At 33.2% G+C, this 21249-nt stretch overlaps 3 protein-coding genes across 3 annotated transcripts in view; 1 reads left to right on the forward strand and 2 right to left on the reverse strand.

The window, feature by feature from the left end:
* The first annotated feature begins 5343 nt into the window (after window positions 1–5343).
* Window positions 5344–12156, forward strand: LOC108912159 (purine nucleoside phosphorylase 1-like). Its single transcript, XM_018717330.1, has 3 exons — window positions 5344–5490; window positions 8768–8862; window positions 10633–12156. The coding sequence occupies exons 1-3, from the start codon at window positions 5420–5422 to the stop codon at window positions 11391–11393; spliced, it is 927 nt and encodes a 308-aa protein (XP_018572846.1). The 5' UTR covers window positions 5344–5419; the 3' UTR covers window positions 11394–12156.
* A 58-nt stretch (window positions 12157–12214) lies between these two features.
* Window positions 12215–14110, reverse strand: LOC108912161 (proline-rich protein 2-like). The gene is made up of 2 exons (XM_018717332.1): window positions 13925–14110; window positions 12215–13621 (listed from the first exon to the last, which is right to left on the reverse strand). Exons 1-2 carry the CDS (start codon window positions 13964–13966, stop codon window positions 12587–12589), a joined length of 1077 nt encoding a protein of 358 aa, XP_018572848.1. The 5' UTR covers window positions 13967–14110; the 3' UTR covers window positions 12215–12586.
* A 5290-nt stretch (window positions 14111–19400) lies between these two features.
* LOC108912160 (anoctamin-4-like) overlaps window positions 19401–21249 on the reverse strand; it is a 32024-nt gene continuing 30175 nt past the window's right edge. The window contains exons 22-23 of the mRNA XM_023455026.1: window positions 19740–19884; window positions 19401–19555 (exon numbers count right to left, since the gene is read on the reverse strand). Of these exons, the coding sequence (XP_023310794.1) occupies window positions 19437–19555; window positions 19740–19884 (264 nt within the window). The 3' untranslated portion in view covers window positions 19401–19436. The remainder of the gene's footprint in view (window positions 19556–19739; window positions 19885–21249) is intronic.

Here is a 21249-nt window from a genome sequence, read left to right on the forward strand (position 1 = left end):
CAGGCTGGTTAATTGTATAATTTTTACGTAATTCACGTTTTTCGCTTATAACTTTTTTCCGTTCATTTGTACGAGAAAACAGTAAAGTACTTTTTTTTCGTCTTCAAGATACCTACAAATCTAGCTTCGAGCTTCAAAAAAATATTGATTAGATCAAAAGTTATAAACAGAAGAAATTTATTTATGACTTGAATTAAACATTTATAAACTGCGTTATTATTTTATAAGGCCATAACTTGTAAATTATTCAACTTACCGATTCCAGATTTCGTGTGAGTTATTAGTGATAAGGAATGAGAGGATGCGATGCCACAACGTTCTGGTAGTAATAACACAGTTTATAAATGTTTAATTCAAAATTCATAAATAAACTTCTTCTGTTTATAACTTTTGATTTAATCAATATTTTTTGACGCTCGAGGGCTAGTTTTGTACGTCTTGTGAAGACGAGAAAAATGTACTTTACTATTTTCTCGTGAAAATGAAGGGAAAAAGTTATAAGCGAAAAACGTGAATTTACGTAAAAATTATACAATTAACGAGCCTGTAAACAATTTTCTTTATGACTGTGGAAACTAATATGTTATTGTACATAATATTTAGCATCTATAGTGATACATTCAGCTTGCCGAAACAAAAAGTCGCGAAATGGTCATTTCCCAGCTCTTTTTCGTGGCCTAAACGGCGTGCACTAGCTGCGATATGAAATTTAATCGAAACTACCTACTTTTTCGTAAACCGATAAATTGAAAACTAAAATAAATATAATAACGCCCTGTTATCGTCTCATATCAGGTGGATTGGTATTAGGTAGTTCACATATACTAGGCCAATGTCAGAGGTCAGTGGCACTGAGATTCACAAACTAAACACAGTGCTTTAAAAAAATAATAACAAATTATATTTTATTAATTCTATGAGGTTAATAAGTATTTTTATTTTTCATTAAAATAAATAATAAATTTTATAAATTATATAAATTTTGGTTTATCCATCCATATTGGTTAATATCGTACAACAAATATTAAAATTTGTTTTCAGTTAATGTTACATACAATTGGTTTAAAATGGTGACAACAAACTGATAAGCGCGCACTTATGAGCGAGTTCGGGAACTGCCCGGTAACGGCGTAGACAAAAGTTTAGATGTAGTTTAAAAAAAGGGATGACAACTCTACAATTTATTTGATTTAAAAAAGTTAATTAAGATTAGTGTTGTGGAAATACATACTATTATCCCTAAAAAACTGATTCCCACTTAAGGTTACACCCTGTATAAAATATTATACATATATTAAAGCAATGTTGACATGAAAAATATCTAGGATTTATTTGTCAAAACAATTTGTGATCCACAGATTTTTCACGAAAGTTATTTTTATATTCTCATTTTTAATGTGATTTTTATTTTTAGACACTGTTGGTATTTTTGGAATTTTAATTCACGGTGTCCCTGTGTCCTAATTTTAACTTTTACGGGTTTTTTCTATCATTGCTTGTACAGGGTGTTTCATAAGCACATTATAATAACAATTTTTTTAAAAGCGTAAGAAAATACATAAGTTATTATGATTCCGATAGACATAAAAAATGAGATATTTTCGAAAGCGTTTTGTTGCTATTATATACAGCATGATTAGCCACTACTATTGACCTTTGTTGGCATTGCCAACTTAGCAACATAACAAGACATGGCAGATTTGTCAATGTAATGAAAGTTCCTCATTCTGAAGCTTTCAATACATGCACCATTTCATTTCATTCACATTAATATAATTTGAAAAATTTCAATAAAACTTGATAAATACGAACAGTACTGGCTTTATTTTGTAAGTAATTTTTTTATGGAAGTCATTCTGTTGTAATTCTCACTCGGTCACCTGATTTGATACCTCTTTTTTTGGGATTTTTGGACATTTACTAATTAAATATGTGTGTTTTAAAAATCGGGCCAATTTTACAGCAAATCAGGTTATAGACGAGCGTAGGTCGGTTTATATTTGTATTTCAAACTGTCAATTAAGTTCGGACGATATTTTATTTACATGTATTTCTAATACTTTACGTTCTGGCCGTGTCTGTCGCCCGATCTCTGCCCACTTCATAAAATAAACAGATCAGTGGTCCTGTCTGGAAACTCTCAAGGTTTTTGAAGGATTGCCAACACCAGTGAGTTATTTTTTTGTCGGATCACATTTATTATTCGACATCGGTGAAATATTAATTCGACTTTATTTAAAATTGGGCTATTTTTATACGAATGCCTGGTGTTTGTCATATTATTTGCGAAAATCAAAATGAGAGAAATATTTGAGAATTAATACAGAATTAGAAAAAGCGTACCTAGCTAAATAATTTGTAGAAAATGTTACGAATATTTTTGAGTGAAAATTAAAAGAAGTCCATTCTCCAGTGCCAAAATAGTAAGTAGTGACTCATTCCCCGCATGTAGACCCTTGAGACGGATAAGACGTGCGGGGAATGGGATTCCATGGGCGTATCATTTTAGAGCGTTCTAAAAATTATTATTAAATGTAGAACAACAAATAAATATTTTGATTTTGGTGAAAACTGTAATAAGTAGGTACTTATTTATTTGTAGTTAAACAAGTTTACTACCACCCGTGTACACTTTTGCTTTTACTTTCTATTAAAGACTAAAAAGTACTAAAAAATGAGGTGCACCATCCATAAGACTAATATTAAGAAGATTAATCACTGTTGTCGCTATCACTGTCATTAACGGGTGTTACGGTTGAATAAATCACAGCAAGAAAGCAAGAGCGCCAAGGACTTTGTAGAATAGTCGAGCCAAACCTAATAAAATTAAATTAGTGTGCCTAAATGTGGGAAACTATAAATTTAGAAAATAAATTAGGAAATAGTAAATTGTTCACAAATACAATTACAAATCAAAATTGTAATAGGGAAATCTATAGGTAAATTTTTTGTTTTCTAGATGATAGAGGATGGGTAGATTCTATTTGAATTTACGAGAATATACCATGGAGATTTTTAAAACATAACAAATAAAAAATCTTGAGACATAAATTATTCAAATTTTCTGAACAATTACTATCTTCTTTTATACTCTATTCTCACTAGTACACAAATTTGTCAGAAATAAATGATTTTATCCACAATCACCTTATAATCGGACTTTTATCCACATATGAACCGTCTAAAGTGATACTTTATCCGCTAGTGGAATAAAGTAACTTTATTTCACTAGTAGAATAATGAAAAAATAATAAACCTATAATAAATCAAATTTAATATATTTACTTATTAACATTAACATTTATATTTATAGTAGTAGACATATCGTTTATTTTTTATCACATTTAACTTCCTTTCCGTTAATAACATTGCATTGTTGGCATCATTTTCGGAACGCATAACATCTGCCGAAGTTTGTGAAGAATTTGCGCAAGTTACGGATGTCTCTTCTTGCAAGGAACACCTATATTTTCCTTGCAATATCAAATAGACCCCTCAACATAACTTTCTGCTACAGAGGAGCTCTTCCATCCACCATGCCGTTTGATGGTTGTAAGATCAGTATCTTTATTGACCAATAAAGTTGTTGAAGTTGTGCATCATAAAATTACCATGATGTTTCTGGATTTGCGATATTCAGCAATGAATTGAGAATACCTTCGTCAATGTATTGATTCCAACAGGCTGAGAACTACATTTTTGATTGATGTATCTAAAAAAGAGTTTGTCTTGTGTTAGACGAATTGGGCGCAGAGAAATATATTTTTTTGGACATTTCAACAGCATTCACGCAAAATCCTTCTTCTATAATTGTAAATTTTCTTGAAATGCCCGTCTTGGTGTTAGGTATTGAAACAAGTAGGTAACTCCAACGTCCTGTACATCACTAATTTTCAAATTTGTCAATTCGCAGCATCAACAGGTACCAGAGACCCCCATTATTAATTCAAAGTTCACTATATACCTAACAACATGTAAAATGTAATCATTTAAATAGTCTATCGAAAGCCCCAGTAAAAAAATCATCAATATGTGCTCTTTCCAATACTGCAGCTTTTTTTTGCTTTGTAGGTACCCAAGAGCTATAGTCCAACCCATGACTCCTTCATTTATTGTCATTACTCTCCGTTTTCCCTCCATTATCATTATTTCTACCTAAATCTCTTTGCTAGCATCATTCGAGGATTCATAAAGATATAGTTTAACAATCAAAATTCTAACATCAATTTGGCGGGAAATTTTCTATAACATAACCTAAAAAGCACCAATCTTGGCACAGAACTAGTAACATCATTAATACATGAATATCTAAATTAAACAATAATAAGATAGTTTGAAGGTACAAATTCAAAATGGGCACAGGGAATAATGAATTCATAAATATCAGAGCAACAAAATGTGAATTTTTAGAAGTATTTTCGAATTAATAACAAACCGAATGAAACAGCAGGCGCTTCAAAATAGAAAATAAACAGAATTGTTCAAAAGCCAGAAACTTTCACAATAACTGATCTAAACAAGTGTTGATTAATCACTACCAATGTTTGTTCTACAAATATGTGCTCATTTTTCGTATCTGTCATAGTTACATACGTTGCAATGTCATTTATTATTATACGATCTTTCCTGAAACCCTTCTTTAAAGCAGCATTCGTCGAATCTGTTGTAAAATTTGCATTTAGAAAGTCAAAAAACAGAGTTAAACATTTAACCAGGTATGTTTCCCTTAAATAACATTTTCGATTGAATATTTTTAGTCAAGACAGTGGCAGGCAGGTCTGAGGCTGCTGTAGATTAAATTTAACAAACAGACCATAGTTTGAAACTATTCTTGTTAGTCAACTGAGCCGTGACTTAACTGCAGGTAAAAATTGGATCATAAAGTGGACAAGAAATTAATACTGTCTGAACCGGTTCCCTAACCTTTTATTTATTTCAATTTTACCGCAACCAACGCAAGCGCCATCTCGGAAAGAACACAGGTTTCGTATAACAACACAAAAGAGGATTCTTTGCGCTGTTGTAGTGTTAGTTGTACCTACTTCCTTCTAGATGTCGCTTTACGGTGTCATCTACAACGTTTCTAAAATAGTTTCCTTCCCTCTGGCCCAATACAGTACAATGATTTTTCAACAAGGTTTTTTTTCATTTAAAATGCGCGCGCATTTTTCAAATTGCTAACGGTAAACGTGTAATGAAACCCACATAAAAAGTATAGCATCAAGAATTTGTTGTTACAACAGTTTGGTCCGATATGATTCATGTGGGCATGGAAACGTCCTTTTAGCACACCTGTAACTGGTTGAAATTCCACGCTTGCGCCAGTTGATGCGCAACACTAAATTCAGTTATTGCATCGCCAAACGTCACGTAGGAAGAATTACAGTTTTGCAAGCCGGTGTGTTTGAAAGGCATAAAAATGAACGTGAATCTCGAACAGAACGGCAAAGTGGAAGTAAAACATATTCTGAGTCAGACGTCACATCACGGGTAAGGAAAACATTAAACGTAATTGTTATTGTATTATTTAATTATGAATTGTCATTGTCTGCAATTGTGTGCAGTGTGATGCAGTTGTTGATTTGAAATTGTACGCAGCAGTTGCCAACCTAACTGACTCTTTGCCCTTTCCTTTTCGATTTAAATAAATTTGGTAACAATGGTCCAGTGTAGAGAATGGGATTAACCGGTCACTGATTATTCTAAGAAACGTAAAATAATTATACACTGCTACCGCAATGCAGGTAGTGTCAAATTTAAACAATTTTATACTTTCAATACTATTGAATGAAGGTACGCGAAAGCGCATTAATGAATGTTTTTAAGTTTCTAATACAATATCGACTGGTTGTTAAATTTTAACCATTGTTACATTTTCCGAAAAACTGTTCCCGCAGATTTTCCCTACGATTAGGTACTTATATCTGGTAAATTGCACAACTGGGGCAAATATTTGTTTCGCAAATTGATTATTGTATTTGGATACTGCGCACAGCCATAGCCGGCGTTGTAAATGAACTTCCAAGCAATTATTTGTTCGAGGCTAGGCTAAATTCATAAAAAAAAATAGTCGTTATATAACGTGCCCTGACCGTAACAAATTAGCTGATCTTGATTGTTTTTTGATTAATGAACGGCTAGCTACAGCTTTCAGTCGATGTTTTGTGCATATAATTTTACAGGGAATGGAAAACGTTTTGCATAATATTTATTTATTTTTTTTTTAGAAATTGAAAAGGAAAAGTCGGTTTTTGTTAGTTTTGCCTTGTTCTTTCTCACGTTTCATTTCCTACAGGATGACTGAAGAAGCAATATGTGAACATGCGTATGATACCATATACAGGGTGTTCTAGAAACCCTGTGTCAAACTTTGACAAATGGTAGCTGGATTAATTTCAAACATTTTTTCTTATATGAATAATAAATAATAATTGTTATAGCAACCATAATTTTTATTTATCAGGCTACTTTGATTAAAATATGAAACTATATTTTTTAAAATGCTTGTAACGTCTAAACAAAAACGAATCGGATCTACGTTCATATAAGAAAAAAACTGTAGAACACCCTGTATACAGGGATCCCGTATAAGAACTAACACAGGGCAGGTGCATGTAGGGGTGTCCAAAATATTGTAATTTAACCAAACTTACCTGTATACAAAGTTGCACCCCTGAGTTATTAGCCCCCAAAGTGGGGCCCTAAATTAATATCTCCGCAACACTACCGCAGAAGAACCAAATTTGGTACATGATTTAGGTTTATTACTGGTCTTCTTTGACTATGATTTAAAATTAAATGAAGCACTACAAGGTGTTTATTGGGGATGACTCACCCCTAAAATTATACCGAACTTTTTTTTCATTGACCGAATTGAAAAATAATATTAATTCACAGCAGAATTTAATTTTAAAATTAAGAAAAACCGTATTAATAATATAATAATAATTGCCTCTGATTTTTATTGAAAAAATATCAATTATTTTTATTATCTATTTGTGTTTTTTTACTTAATACAATATTCGCTTATTAATTGGCCAATTGTCAAATTTGAAAGATAAAGTCTACTACTGACTTTTTGATTATTTTCTAATGAACACTGTTAAAATATTGTGTCAGTTAATACGTTTTTTTTTTGAAAACCATAAAGTTTTTTAAAATTTAACAAAAGTTAAAAAAAATTAAAATTAAATTCTGTTGTGAATTAATATAACTATTTTTAGAAAAAATATTATTTTATTCTACTGAAATTACCAAAATATTACTGTCGCCAAAATTACTTGTTTGTTATTATAATCAACATAAACAAAGTATTTTAAGTAGAATAAAAAAAATATTTGACACGTAGAAATCTAATATTCTTAATGTGTTTTTAATAACAGGTATACCTCTTGTCATGTCCTTGAATATTTTAAATAGATACTCATTTTTTTATACTTTATATAACACTTTCCACGACAGAGCTTCTCCTTAAGTGCCTGTAGATTTATAAAAAAAAATGTATAGAGTATAAAGCGGTTATCATTTATTTTGAAGACGGATGTTAGGAAAAACAAAAATTACAACACATTTTCTTAATTTTAAAATAAATAATATTGCTTCATACAACGTCTGCACATCAGACAAACCCTTCTGCAATCTGTTAGGGTGGGACTATGTTGTCTATACAAGTTTTAAGGGCTGCAGATGGACAAATACAAACGAACATCTGGTGTTAACGGTTTCTTCTACATATTTTAATAAAATATTTCAAAACTGAGGTATTGTCTTAAGTCTAAGTAGGTACTTGACACTTCTAATGACTGTTTTACGCACACGGTTATAGATTGATTAATCATTTAACTTATTCAAATTGACCTCCAATTTATTTTTGTTTGTGTCGAATGAGAATTGTGACTCAATGAATCGACGTATTAAAAGTAATTTCTTGGTTAATTTTAGACATTTATTTTTTTCACCTATGTATTTCCATATTCGAACTTTATATCGTTGGTTATGAATAATAATCACGTTCCATTTTTATTGATATCAATTGCGTCCACTGAAATTACACTGACATTACTGAATTTAATTTGTACGGTTTTCTATCAAAGGCAACACATTGAAATGATATTTATTTGTGGTTACCATCAATCCCTTTGATAAAGCAATAATTTCAAAAGTTGTTTGTTGGTATATTCTTATCGTCTATAAAATCATATACCTACTAAAAGATATTTTTAACCAGCAAGTGAGGATCCGTTCTTTCTAGAGTTAGATTTTAATTAAGAAGTGTTTGTTATTACATTTTTGGCTGTATTCGTATATTAATCCACGTTTTTAGTAGCCGTGTTCAATTTCTAATCTATTTATTTTCATAAGGGAACATCTGCGTTTTAATATTTCAATACCGATGCAATTTATTACGTTTATCTGCTGATGATAATGTTTTTAACATACATTATAACACTAGGTATTGCACTAAAAAAATAATGGAGAGACTGTAGGAAAAAATCTCCTCTCCGATCTGATTTTACTCTAAAATTTCAGTTTTTTACGCCATTGAATAGATATTTTTTAGCTCATTGATATTAAAAGTTTCTAATATCTAATACATAGTATTTTAGCTTCGGTAATCTTTTTTTATGGACCAATGTATATCAGCGCACATATTTTTTTACAATAACTGACACAAATTTTAGATAAGATATATACAGTTTGATTTTAAGTTTCTTCGCACAAGCATTGTCTAAAAATGTTGATGTGTAACAGTTCATATTCCTTATAGGTTTCATCATGCAGATTTGCTAAAGACAGCTAAATTTATACAACAAAGAGTGCCTTACACACCCGATATACTGATCGTTTTTGGATCAGGATTAGGTAAGTGTAGAATGTCCCGCATATTCTTGAGATCAACACAATACAATTTAAATAAGTGGCTTCGTTCAGCCGCCGTGTCATAAAATTAAATTTATGTAAAGAAAACTATAGCATTGCATTTAAAATTTTCCATAAAAGAATCCATAAAACGGCATTCTTTTGAAATAACGCCATCTATAGGTTTCCATATTGAGGTAAATGACATTGGGTTGTACATTGCGCCCCCTAGCGGCCGAGCTACGAACTTGAAAACTTTTTCCAGCGATTTCTTTTGGTCGATTTATTAGTCAAAATTTTTTCCCCGAAGTTCTAGAGCCTATACTTTCCCTAAAATCGTACCTCACCGATCTTTGTAGAACACCCTGTATAAGAAAATGATTTTCAAAGTTCGATATCTCGAAAACGGTTAAGTTTAGGTACATGACGTGCTATATGATTTTTTTTAATTTCGAGAGGAATTGAAATATGTAATAATATACAGGGTGTTTCATTAAAGAAAAAGCAACTTTGTTCTGTCATAACTTTGTTCTTTATTGTAAAAGATTTAAAAAAAAACCAAAAACGTTTGTGTTTTATGATTTTTCGATGGTTATCTGACTTTTTAGGAGATAATCGACCATTTCCATACATATCGGCATCTGTAGGTATAAGATACAAGTAGTCCAGTAAAAATAGACATTTCAAATAACGAAAATTCCGACAGAGCTAAATTTTGGTGGAGACCTTGGGTACACCATTAGAAATAAAGTGTCAAAAGTCCCCATCGATCCCATGTGTGCTAAAAAGTTATTCGAGGTTAAAATTTGAGGTTTTTTGGATTTTCTTCGAAAACGGTAAGTTTTATCAAAAAAATAGCTATGACAAAAATTATAGATCTTAAAGTTATCTACAAAAATGGTCATATACTTTTTTTTCTAAGAATCGCCATTCTTGAGATCTATAATTTTTGTCATAGCTATTTTTTTGATAAAACTTACCGTTTTCGAAAAAAATCCAAAAAACCTCAGATTTTGACCTTTGAGCCAGAATAACTTATTTAGCACACATGGGATTGAAGGGGACATTTGACACTTTATTTCTTATGGTGTACCCAAGGTCTCCACCAAAATTTAGCTCTGTCGGAATTTTCCACCACTACTTTTAAGACGAATTTGACCGGACAAAAGTGGAAAAAGCCTCCATTGCACCAACGTATTGGTTAAAAACACGAACGAATTGGTGTAGGTACAAACGATTCAATAATTGGCGTTTCGAAAAAAAAACGAACAAATCAAAACTGCTCTACAATGATGAAAAAACAAATTTGTAAATGAAGAAGATTACATGTTCAATGACAAGGGCAATTATAAAGCAATAATTCATTCAAGTGAAAATTATTTGGCGTTTTACCGTCGATATTGACAATGAACGAACTTTTACTATTGACAGTGACAGTCATTTGTAGACAACAAACATTTTTACCTATTTTACCGCCCTCTAATGGTTAAACGAAGCCACTTTAAACAGAAATAAGTTTAGTTCAATTGTCCTATTTCGACTCCAAGAATGTCGCAGACTGGAAAATTGGGATACAATCTTAAATTTCTTTCTCCTAGTTCTGCTATTGCACACACCAAATTCGTATTCTCTTACACACTTTGCTTAAACCTTTTGACTTATTCCTTTCTTTATCAGATCTCTTTCCTAATATTTTCTATAACTTCTTTAGATGCTGTTACGATAGTTGAGCAAATAAAAATAAATCCATTACTATTAAGCATGATATTCTAGGTGCCATCGCCGATATCCTAGAGGACCCCATACACCTAGACTACAAAGACATCCCGAACTTCCCCCTGTCCACCGTGGAAGGTCACAAGGGCAGGCTAGTCTTCGGTACCCTCTCCAACACCAAAGTCGTTTGCATGCAGGGCCGCTTCCACTACTACGAAGGGTACAGCTTAGAGGAATGCACGATACCAATCCGCGTCCTGTCTCTTGTAGGCATCAAAGTACTCTTCGTCACAAACACAGCAGGCGCCGTCAATCCGGATTACAAGACGGGAGACTTGATGTTCTTCAAGGACCACATCAACTTTTTCGGGTTCTCCGGGAAGAACCCGTTGAGGGGCCCCAACGACGCCAAGTTCGGTCCCAGGTTCCCATCCATGAACAAAACTTATGACAGATCCATACTAAGCAAAGCTAAAGAGATCACCAATAGAATGGGCCTGACGCCTCACGTACACGAAGGCGTCTATGCCATGATCGGAGGTCCTAGTTACGAGACCATCGCCGAGGTGAACCTCCTGAGGATGTTAGGAGCGGACGCCGTAGGAATGTCGACTGTTCCGGAGGTCTTGGTGGGAAGGCATTGTGGAATAACTGTTTTCGGTTTCAGTTTGATAACCAACATCTGCGTTTCTTCTTATGACGATGACAGGGAGCCAAACCATGACGAGGTGTTGAGAGCTGTTAATAAGAGGGATGCATCGCTGAAGGAGTTTCTCACCGATCTAGTGGGTACTGTGGGGAGTGGCCTTCAAAAGTGATCGTCCTAAATGTTTCTTTATTTATTTTCTATTTATTCCTTTTAATTTATTTGTATATTTTAGCACAAGCGTAAATAAACACTTACAGTAGGATTAAACAGAAGTTGTTCCTCTTAAAGATAGGATAAAGAAACAGTTCCAAAAATATTTGACTTTGGCAGTTAATTTATTCACAGGAGAGCTTTGAAATAGTGTTAATAGTAAAACAACTTCTGGGTGGTCTTGTAGTGGCAGACATAGCACGTATTTTCGCTTAATTTAAGTATATATCAGTATTACAATCATCAAGAATGTTGTGATGGTATACAGCATACCTACATACATATGTCACCAGACTTTGTTTTTGACATAACCTAAAGATTTTGACAGTATTATCGTAACTTACTAAGGGTATATTGTGTTGTTTATCTTCTTTAACAAGTAATCAAAATGTTACATACTTTCAAATCTCGTGATCTATGTTGTGATAGTATTTTGCACTGGTGTTAGAGCATTTCAATAATTTAAGGTTATATTTTATTCTTAAAAGTTCTAATAGTATCTTTTAGAAGATATAAAACTAAAACAGGGATATAATCTTGATGTAACAATAATTGCAGTAAGTGTTATATTCAAGATCTTCGTGATCTATGACTTTATCAACTGTTAACCTCATCACCTTGATAGTTCCTTCTAGAAATGATCTTAAGAGACCTTTACGGGTGAATAGCTGAAAACAATTCGTCAAATGTTTCTTAGTTTATTCTAAAATATTGTAGATCGAAACTCGAATAAAATATACAAAAATTACGTTTTGACATTTTATTAACCCTTTAAAAAGTTTTACATATTTCAAGAGCAGAAAGCCATTATTGTGCTCAAAGTAACAAAAAATAAATTTGAGGATAAGCATTTCAAATCTTTGTAGTAAAATATTTGACGTCATAAACATTAGTTAATTGTTCTTCTAAACATAGATTTCTTTGTACTTAAAACCTTATGTTTATGTTCCCAAGAAATCTGTAATTAATATTTTTTTCATTTTAAATTTCTAAATCCTTAAGAAAGGCATCAAATACTATTTTTTTATGTTCATTTATTACATTCCAAAAACATATACTCTTATATTTGTACTTTAGAACCATTAGTCAGTCCATAAATCTATCAATTACAAACAGAAGATACAGAGAGAATAACTTGGAACAATAACAGCATTATTTTGAAGTTTGGTATCTTGGCGGCCTATTATGTACATTGTCCTGACGACGTGGTTGCCCTCTAAATCCAGTAGACTTTGGACTAACTTGTCCCATAGGCCGTTGCCTTCTTAAATCACCAGCTTGCCCAGGAGAGGCTCTAAACAAGTCCTGATCTCCAAACTGGTCTGGCTGTCTCATGCCTTGTTCCGGTATCCTATCTGGAATCTGAGGCTCTGGCGGTAGTTGTGGAGTTGCCATACCACCTGGCTCTATTCCTGGCTGAACAGGAGGTGGACTTGGAAGAGGCTGTGCTCTTGGAGTCGGCGGAGGTTGACTTGGCCTAGGAATAAAAAGATCATTTCCTGGAGATCGTAGCCCTCTCTGTTCAACCTCATCTTCTTGCCCTGCTGGATTTGGAATTCGTGCCATTGGTGGTAGTCGAGGATTCATCAACTCTGTTTCTCCAGGATTTGGACGTTGCCCCATCCCCCTGTCTTGATCTACGGGTAGTTCCGGAAGAGTTGGTGCCGGTTCTCCAATTGGTCTTCTGTTTATGGGAGGGGGTCGAGGTGCCGCTACTTCTTCCTGACCTATTCCTAAGGGATTTTCTTCCTGTTCTGATCCTATTTGGTCTTGTTCAAGGGGAGGAGCTTCATTCTGACCCAATCCTCCAATTGGTCCCGGATTTGAACCCATTGGAGGTGGCATTTGTGGCGAAACTTGGTCTTGTCCGTTGTTTTCAGGTCCCTGTCTTCCAATCGGTCGTACTTGATTCGGATTTGGGTCCGTCGGGGATGGTATTTGTCGTGGAACGCCTACACTTGGTCCAATTTGTCCTGTTGGGGGTGGTATTTCCACAGGGCGTCGTCCATTATTTTCTCCTGGTGGTGGTGGTCTTCGGGGAAACATCTCGCCTGGACGAAAGTTATTTCCGAAAAACCTTCTTCGATCATTTTCGCCGTCCCTATCTGAGTCCTGTCCAAAAACGTTGGGTCTTTGGTCAAATCGTTGGTCCCAGTTTGGGGGTCTTCCCTGACCAATGGAGCAGACCTAAGACAAACATAATATAACCGAGGAAAAACAATTTGAGTAGTTTTAAACTAACGTTAAAGAAAGTAATTCGTAAAAACTAAAGTCCTTAATCATTTTGTGCAAATTACACATAATTTAATTTTTTGCTCAAAAACTATTGGATTTACGATAAAAAGAAAAGAGATCTAATTTGTTTCAAATCAGTCGAGCTATCTAAAACAGAATTTTAAATAACTATATCAGTTATAGAAAAAAGATGCGTGAGGAATTTCTTGTAATGGATACACGTGTACATTTTGATAAAAAATTATTGCTACTTACCATTAAGTGAAAAATCACAAGAGAAGCACAAACGGCCTTCATAGTTGACGTAACTAGTTACCGATAACTTTTGACCACAGATGAAATTAGAATGAGATGGGACAAATATCCAAAAAACATTTTATATCCACATCCAAACAATCAGCTCCGGATTTCTACTGTTAACCTAATTAGACGTGGTATTCGATTAAATAATATCACACTAGGTACTATAATTGCGCGCAAGTTTTCTCATTGTCGTATCCTGTATAAATAATTTTCCACACAAACACACCTATTCACCTTTGTTGTGGAATAACGCCGAAAGTCACGCTCTTTTGTTAGTTGGATCAAATTTGAATTTCAATGAATAAACTTAACTGTGAGGTCCTCACGTATTGGAGACTCCCAGAGTGCTATAGTTTGTTTCAATATATCGAGGATTTCAATAACAACTTGATTATGGTGTAACAAAAACTCCCAAAATATTACAGACCGTTTCGACATGTCGAGGAATTGAATAACAAACTTTGTGTGATTTCCTGAAGTAGCGCAGATCTCCATAATGTTATAGTTTGTTTTAGTACGTCGAGGAATTGAATTTACAAACGTTTACCAAGTGGTACGTTTCTGTATAGTAAGGGATTAGAAACTGACACAAATGTTTCTCTAAATCAGTTCACAGTTATCCTGAATTTTGACAAGTAATAATGTAGCTTTGCTGTGCTCAAAAAATAGTAAATTTTAAATTACCGAGTTGCATAATAAGATCGTCAAACAAAGCGATAGCAACATGAATATTGCAGGAAATTTTGTCCACTTTAGTAAAATAATCCAATAAATAAGAAGAATGTGACATTTTTACAAAATTTAAGGCGCGATATGAACCTGAATATCAAAAAATAGTGTGACACAAGGAGGTTAAAAAAGTGTCGAAAAAAATCAGTCGACGTATTTCTACAAAAAGAAATATGCCGTCAATACTCTGGACACCCTATTCAATGTTAAGAATCATTATTTCCGTAAGAAAACATTCGGACACAACTGAAATCCCAAGAGTAACGCAAAATTTGAATTGTACGCCATTTTTATTCCGAAGGGTTAGCAGCACTATGCAGGATTACATGTTGTAGTAAACACGTTGCGTTAGACAAAAGCGCTATACGACGGATGAGGAGTGAAGATTGTGAAAATTCGTTACAAGGACGGAGAGTGTGTAGGTGAGACTGTGCGCAAATTACGTGGAATTTTCCAGAAAAGAAATGCCCCAAATGAAGTTGCCAAATTTGTTCGGTTGCAGACAATAAAAAACAGGCTGGCATCGTACTAGCCATTCAAGTTCAACCGAAAATATTGCTACGGTGAGTGACAGTGTGGCGCAAGTTCCCATAACCTGAGTATACCGTCGGACACTGCAATTAAACATTTCAAAAAGCACAATGCAGCGGATTTTAACAAAAGGATGACGTTGCAGATTTTTATTGGGTCCGTACAATATTTGTTGAGATGAAGTTCCAAAAGAAAAAGCCAATAAAGTAATGTTATCGGAACTACTGTAACAATTTACTGCGGCAGGAGCGTGTCTTAATATTTTCCGCCAATGTCTTTCTACCTCGGGTGTCGAATGCAGTTAATTCCAAGAAAGTGATGCAGTGGTCTTCTTGAAATTCTATCTCAACAAATGTCGTACGGACTGTATTATATTTTCACTTATAAATACACAAACATTAGATCTACAGATTTTTTTTAGAATTCATGTAGTAGTTATTTATTTTTTGAAAATTCTGCGTTATCTTTTACCTGACAATTTTTTTTTATTTTGGATTTGCAGATGAAGTAATTAGTTACACAAATCGTCAGTCAGAAAATGAAACATGAACGATTCAATTATTTTCCTGTTTAATTCACTACTATGTGGTACAGGTTGTTGTTTCCGTGTATGTAACGAAAAATTCCCGTTTATAAAAACAAATTACCAAATAGTTCCGTTCTCTGAAATGGAAATATGCATTCACGGTATAGGATTAATTACTACAGTACTCGTACTATCAATTTCATCAATGAAATGGTATAAATAGTAATATTAGACGATTAGTAATACCACAGACAAAATAGCTATCGCCACAGACCGCTCCTGGAATAGGCAAGCAGTTTTAAATTTCCGAATTGCCGGTAGAGTACACCACCAGCAGAATTTTAGAAAGAATCAAATACAGCGGCCCGCATACCTAAGCGTATCCTAGCAACATATAAACAAGACTTTGGTAATGTTGCCAGGCGTATTTACGGATTTCTTTTGTACACTTTTTTATTAACATCTGTTTTTTGCGTTACTGCATTTACTTCAATGTATGATGTAGGTATTGATAAAAAGGTTTTTAAAGAATCAACGAATATCTATGTATGTATCATATGATATTCTGCAGTGGTGTTACAATTAAGTTATTTAATCATAATTTCGTTAATTAGCTACCTACTATTTTCATTTTTTGGTATTGAAATACTGCAGAAAATATATTTCCAAATAAACAAAATTCGTAATAATATTTTAAACAGCTTGTAATATAATTTTTTTAATATTTGATGATGACGATAAATTTATTTAATATACAAGGTGGGTTATTAGTACGTCGCGGAATGTAGGTACAGGTTTTTTTTTGTATTTTGACATCCACTTATAGGTTTAATAATTAAAGATAGAAAGAAACTTTAAATACAAATGTACGACTTTTCCTTTATTTCATTTGACATCAAAATTTACTGGCATAAAATATATATGTTTAAAATAAAAAAAATCATTAAAAAAAATTAAAATTCATCCTTATGAAAATAACAAACAACGCTTTTTATAACTAACCTTTACAACAACATAAGGAGAATAACTAAAAACGAAATAACATTAATATACCTACAATTTTTACAAATCAACATGCAAGTGATTGTGATGATACAGTTGAAAATATGTTTCAATTTACTATTAATTGCTTCAAAAACAAATTCAAAATTATCAAGCATTTCGTCCTGTATTTTTTTTTCAATACTTGCAAATTTTCAGGTAAAAAAAAAATGTCTAAAGGACTGACAATGAGATCGGGGCTGTTTTCTGGCCACCTAAGGTTTCTAATAATATTTTTTAGTGTTCGTTGACGGGATTCTTCCTCCAAAATAAATTTGCCAATATTCCTGAAGAACTTTTGCACATTATTGTTATTTGAATAATACAGTTAATTATGTTTTATTTTTCGTCATCAGAATAACCCATTGTAATTTTTTTAATTTTTTAAATTAAAATGGGTTATTCTAATAATGATAAATCCCATGTATTTTTAAAAGAAGGTTCGTTTCTGTCGTTTTTGTCTGATTGTGTGCGAGAGAGATAGAGTTATAGTGTGCGATAGAGATAGAGTGACTCTGTCCTCATAGAGAGCTTATCTCTCTCTCTCTCTCTGCTGTCTTCAGGAGTCTCCCCAGCAATTTCAGGACACCTAGGGAGGGAACGTGGGGTAGAGCGCGTGGCCTTGTTAAGCCTTCGTTATCGATCTATGATGTCACACAGTATAAGAAAAAAAAATGGTTTTTGCTCGTAACTCGGAAATGGCTGGAAATATAAACAAATTTCCCCTTGGTTCTGAGTAGAGCACTCGGTGGGTGACGCAGAGCGGGGTGTCACAATATATGAAAGAAAAAAAAACAGTATTTGCTTAGACTCTTAAGTATCAAAAAATCTCCCATGGTGAACAAATAAATCTCCCATGGTGAACGAGTGAAAAACGTCAAAACCCGCATGTCAAAAAAAAAATCGGGACCAACGGTGTGTGACGTCATAGGATAAAAAAGTGTTTATAACTCGGAAACGGTGCGTTGAATCGAAAAAATAATTGAAAAATGTCAACCCCTCCCTCCCGGGTTCTGTATGTTCCTTCTGCGTTGAATGCAAAAGGTCCGAAGTCCGTATGTCGAAAATAAATTCTGGAAACAAGAGGTATGTCGTGTTATAGTAAAAAGGCCGTATAACTCGGAAACGGTGCGTTAAATCGAAAAAATAATTGAAAAAATCTCCCCACACCCCTGGTTCTGTATGACAGTTCTGCGTTGAATGGAAAAGGTCCGAAGTCCGTATGTGGAAAATAAATTTCGGAAAGAAGAGGTGTGTGAGGTGATACAGTAAAAAAGGTCTTATAATTCGGAAACGGTGCGTTGAATTGAAAAAATAATTAAAAAAATCTCCCCACTACTCTGGTTCTGATTGTCCGTTCTGCGTTGAATGGAAACGGTCCGAAGTCAGTATGTCGAAAAACAAAAAAGTTAGTTAGTTAAAAATTGCAACAGCAGTAGCGAACGCATTATCTTATCTCTGTATTGATTGATGATTTGTTGTTTTTTTTTAAATAAATTTCGTATTCAACTACTCCTTGAGGTTCCAGCAATTTTACATTGTGTTAATTTTTTTGAACACCTTGTGTCACAAATATGGGCACTACCAATGACATCCATAATATGCAACACTTGTGTCAATAAATAATTATTTACCTATCTAAAGAAATCAACAATAAGAGGCAGTACCCATCTAAGGATACACAATCTGTATAATGCAATTTTTTTAAACATAGGTTTTGATATCGTACCATATTGGAAGTCGACGCACAAATCTAAAAACATTACTTTCGAGTTTTTGAATTTTCCCATTCCAAGGTGATATAAAATAAATAATTAATTAGGTAAATTCATAGTTTTAATTCTAACTTGATTTATTTTATTTAACATTTAAGGCAAATGTGATTTCCAAACACAAGATAAGTTCCATATCTCTTTAATTACATAATTGAAAGCATTAAATTTATTTAGCAGTTATTATTTGGCAACAAAGCCACCGCTGGAACTGCCGCCTATTAGCAAGTAGAAGAGTTACCACGCTAAATTTTATAGCTGGAAGCCGGTTAAGGAGACCCTGCTTCCATTTCGGGTTGCCAATTTCCAGCATTTAAGTAGCAGTCTGTAGCGATACGCTATATTGTCTGTGGTAATACTACAAATACTTTTGTTTGTTCAAATATACAATGTTCTATTATACTGAAAATGAGTAAAATATTGAAAGTAACTTTTAATCTATTTTCACTACACTACAGGAATTACATAGTTCCAAAGTAATTTTTTTAATTGCCATTTCTCCACAACTTCTGCAGTTGAGCGATTGTTTCAAATTTGGTGCATTGTTACTGAAATCAAACTACATTTGTGACCGGAAATTCATCAAAACTCTAAAGTCGTGAAACTCTTAAATGACCCTGGTTAATACCAGATTTAAAAAGACCAATTTAATTACGAAACTTGACAGCAAATATATAGGATTTTCATTGTCTTTCTGAGCGAACAGGAATTTTTAACGCACATGTATTACTATTCACGTTGTTGGAATTGAACTCGGATCACAACTAATTTTTTATTAAAATTCTGGTTTGTAAAACCAACATTTATTCTTAAGTACAATATAAAACGTTAACAAAATCGTGATGAATGTATTTAATACTTAATTCTAAGAGGATTCCCATACTGTCGCTGATATGGAGTTCTTTTTCCTGCTCACCACTTCCACATGAGCGTCTAAGCCATCAGAAAGTCTGCTCAATCTTCTTGCCCAAGATCCTCTAACGCCTGAAAGATTTAATCCATAAATTCAATTTTTCTGTATTATATTCTACAATAAAATGAAATATTGATATTTCTTTCCTTTTGGTTATTTTAAGTCGGCCTATTTCTGCTACATGGCTAAACTATCAACGTGTTTGAGTTCTAACAAAAGTACTAAATAGTTATTCAAAATTTAAATTTTTCATACCTATTCTTCCATCGCTTTTAGGAGTGTTGTTACTTTCTCTAAAAGCGTTTAATAGTTCCTCATAGTCGTACTCGCTTTTCTTCAGGCCATGTTCGTATTTTGCTTCTTTAGCCAAAAGGGCTTCCCTCTGCATTTGAGTTTTTAGCTGTAACAATAATAAAAACATGGGTAAAATATTAAACCAATATAAAGCAACAAACAGTTAACAAATGATGTAAAATACGTTTATCCACAATCACCTTATAATATCCACACATATGAACCGTCTAAAGTGATACTTTATCCACTAGTGGAATAAAGTAGCTTTATTTCACTAGTAGAATAATGAAAAAATAATAAACCTATAATAAATCAAATTTAATTTATTTACTTATTAACATTTATATTTATAGTAATAGACATTTCGTTTTTTGTTTTATTTAACTTGCTTTCCGTTAATAATAACCCTTGTAGCATTGTTGTCATCATTTTCGGAACGCACATCTGCCGAAGTTTGTAAATAATTTGCACAAGTTACGGATGTCTCTTCTTGTAAGGAACAGCTATATTTTCTTTGGATTTTCCTTGCAATATCAAGTTTGTTAGACTCCACAACATAACCTTCTGCTACAGAGGAGCTTTTACATCCACCATGCCTCTTGATTGTTGTAAGATCAGCACCTTTATTGGCCAAGAAAATAGTTGAAGTGCGCCTCATACAATGACCAGTATATGCTTCTGGATTTGCTATATTCAGTAATGAAGGAACTATTGAGTGTACCTTCGCCAATGTGTTGATTCCAACGGGCTGAGAAGTACATGAGATAGGATTATTCAGATATGAATGTTTGAAGCGTTCACATACAAACTGTATGTTCACTTCTTATAAATTTTTGTTAATACAAGTGTATAATCGATTTATTAATTAACATTTAGTTTAATACTATATATTTGTAGACCTTTATAGTAGCCTTCAACATCGAATACTTGGACCACATAGATGAAATTGCATATTTTCAAATTTAAAAAATACAATAGCATGACATCTTCACTTATTATCATTATTCTCCGTTTTTCCCTCCGTTCGTTAAATTCGGCTAACACTTTTTCGTAATGTTCCCAGGATTTCTTCAAAAACAGTCACAGGAACACAATTATTTTCTTCCATTTTTACCAAATTCAGATAGAACTGTTTATTAAATAATTGATAATAAGCAACGCAAGCTGTTTTACATTGACAATTTATTGATCAATTAATTCATGAAGTCGCTTCATCAAGAAATTGGACAAGTGTAATGCACCAAATCTGCTGTCAAATAACTTCATGAATTTATTCATCAAGTTCTTGACGAATTAGAACATGTTCTAATTTTCGTCAATTTCTTCGTGAAGTTCAGAAGTATCAACCCAACAGATTTCCAGCCTCAGATCAGTAATGAGGTTACATAACAATAACATTATTGGAATATGTAAATAATTGCGTGGCGTCGTACTAGTTTCGCATTGTTTTTACTGATTTGTTACTTACAAA

This window comes from Anoplophora glabripennis, unplaced genomic scaffold (assembly GCF_000390285.2).
Source record: "Anoplophora glabripennis isolate ALB-LARVAE unplaced genomic scaffold, Agla_2.0 scaffold514, whole genome shotgun sequence".
NCBI classification, from domain to species: domain Eukaryota; kingdom Metazoa; phylum Arthropoda; class Insecta; order Coleoptera; family Cerambycidae; genus Anoplophora; species Anoplophora glabripennis.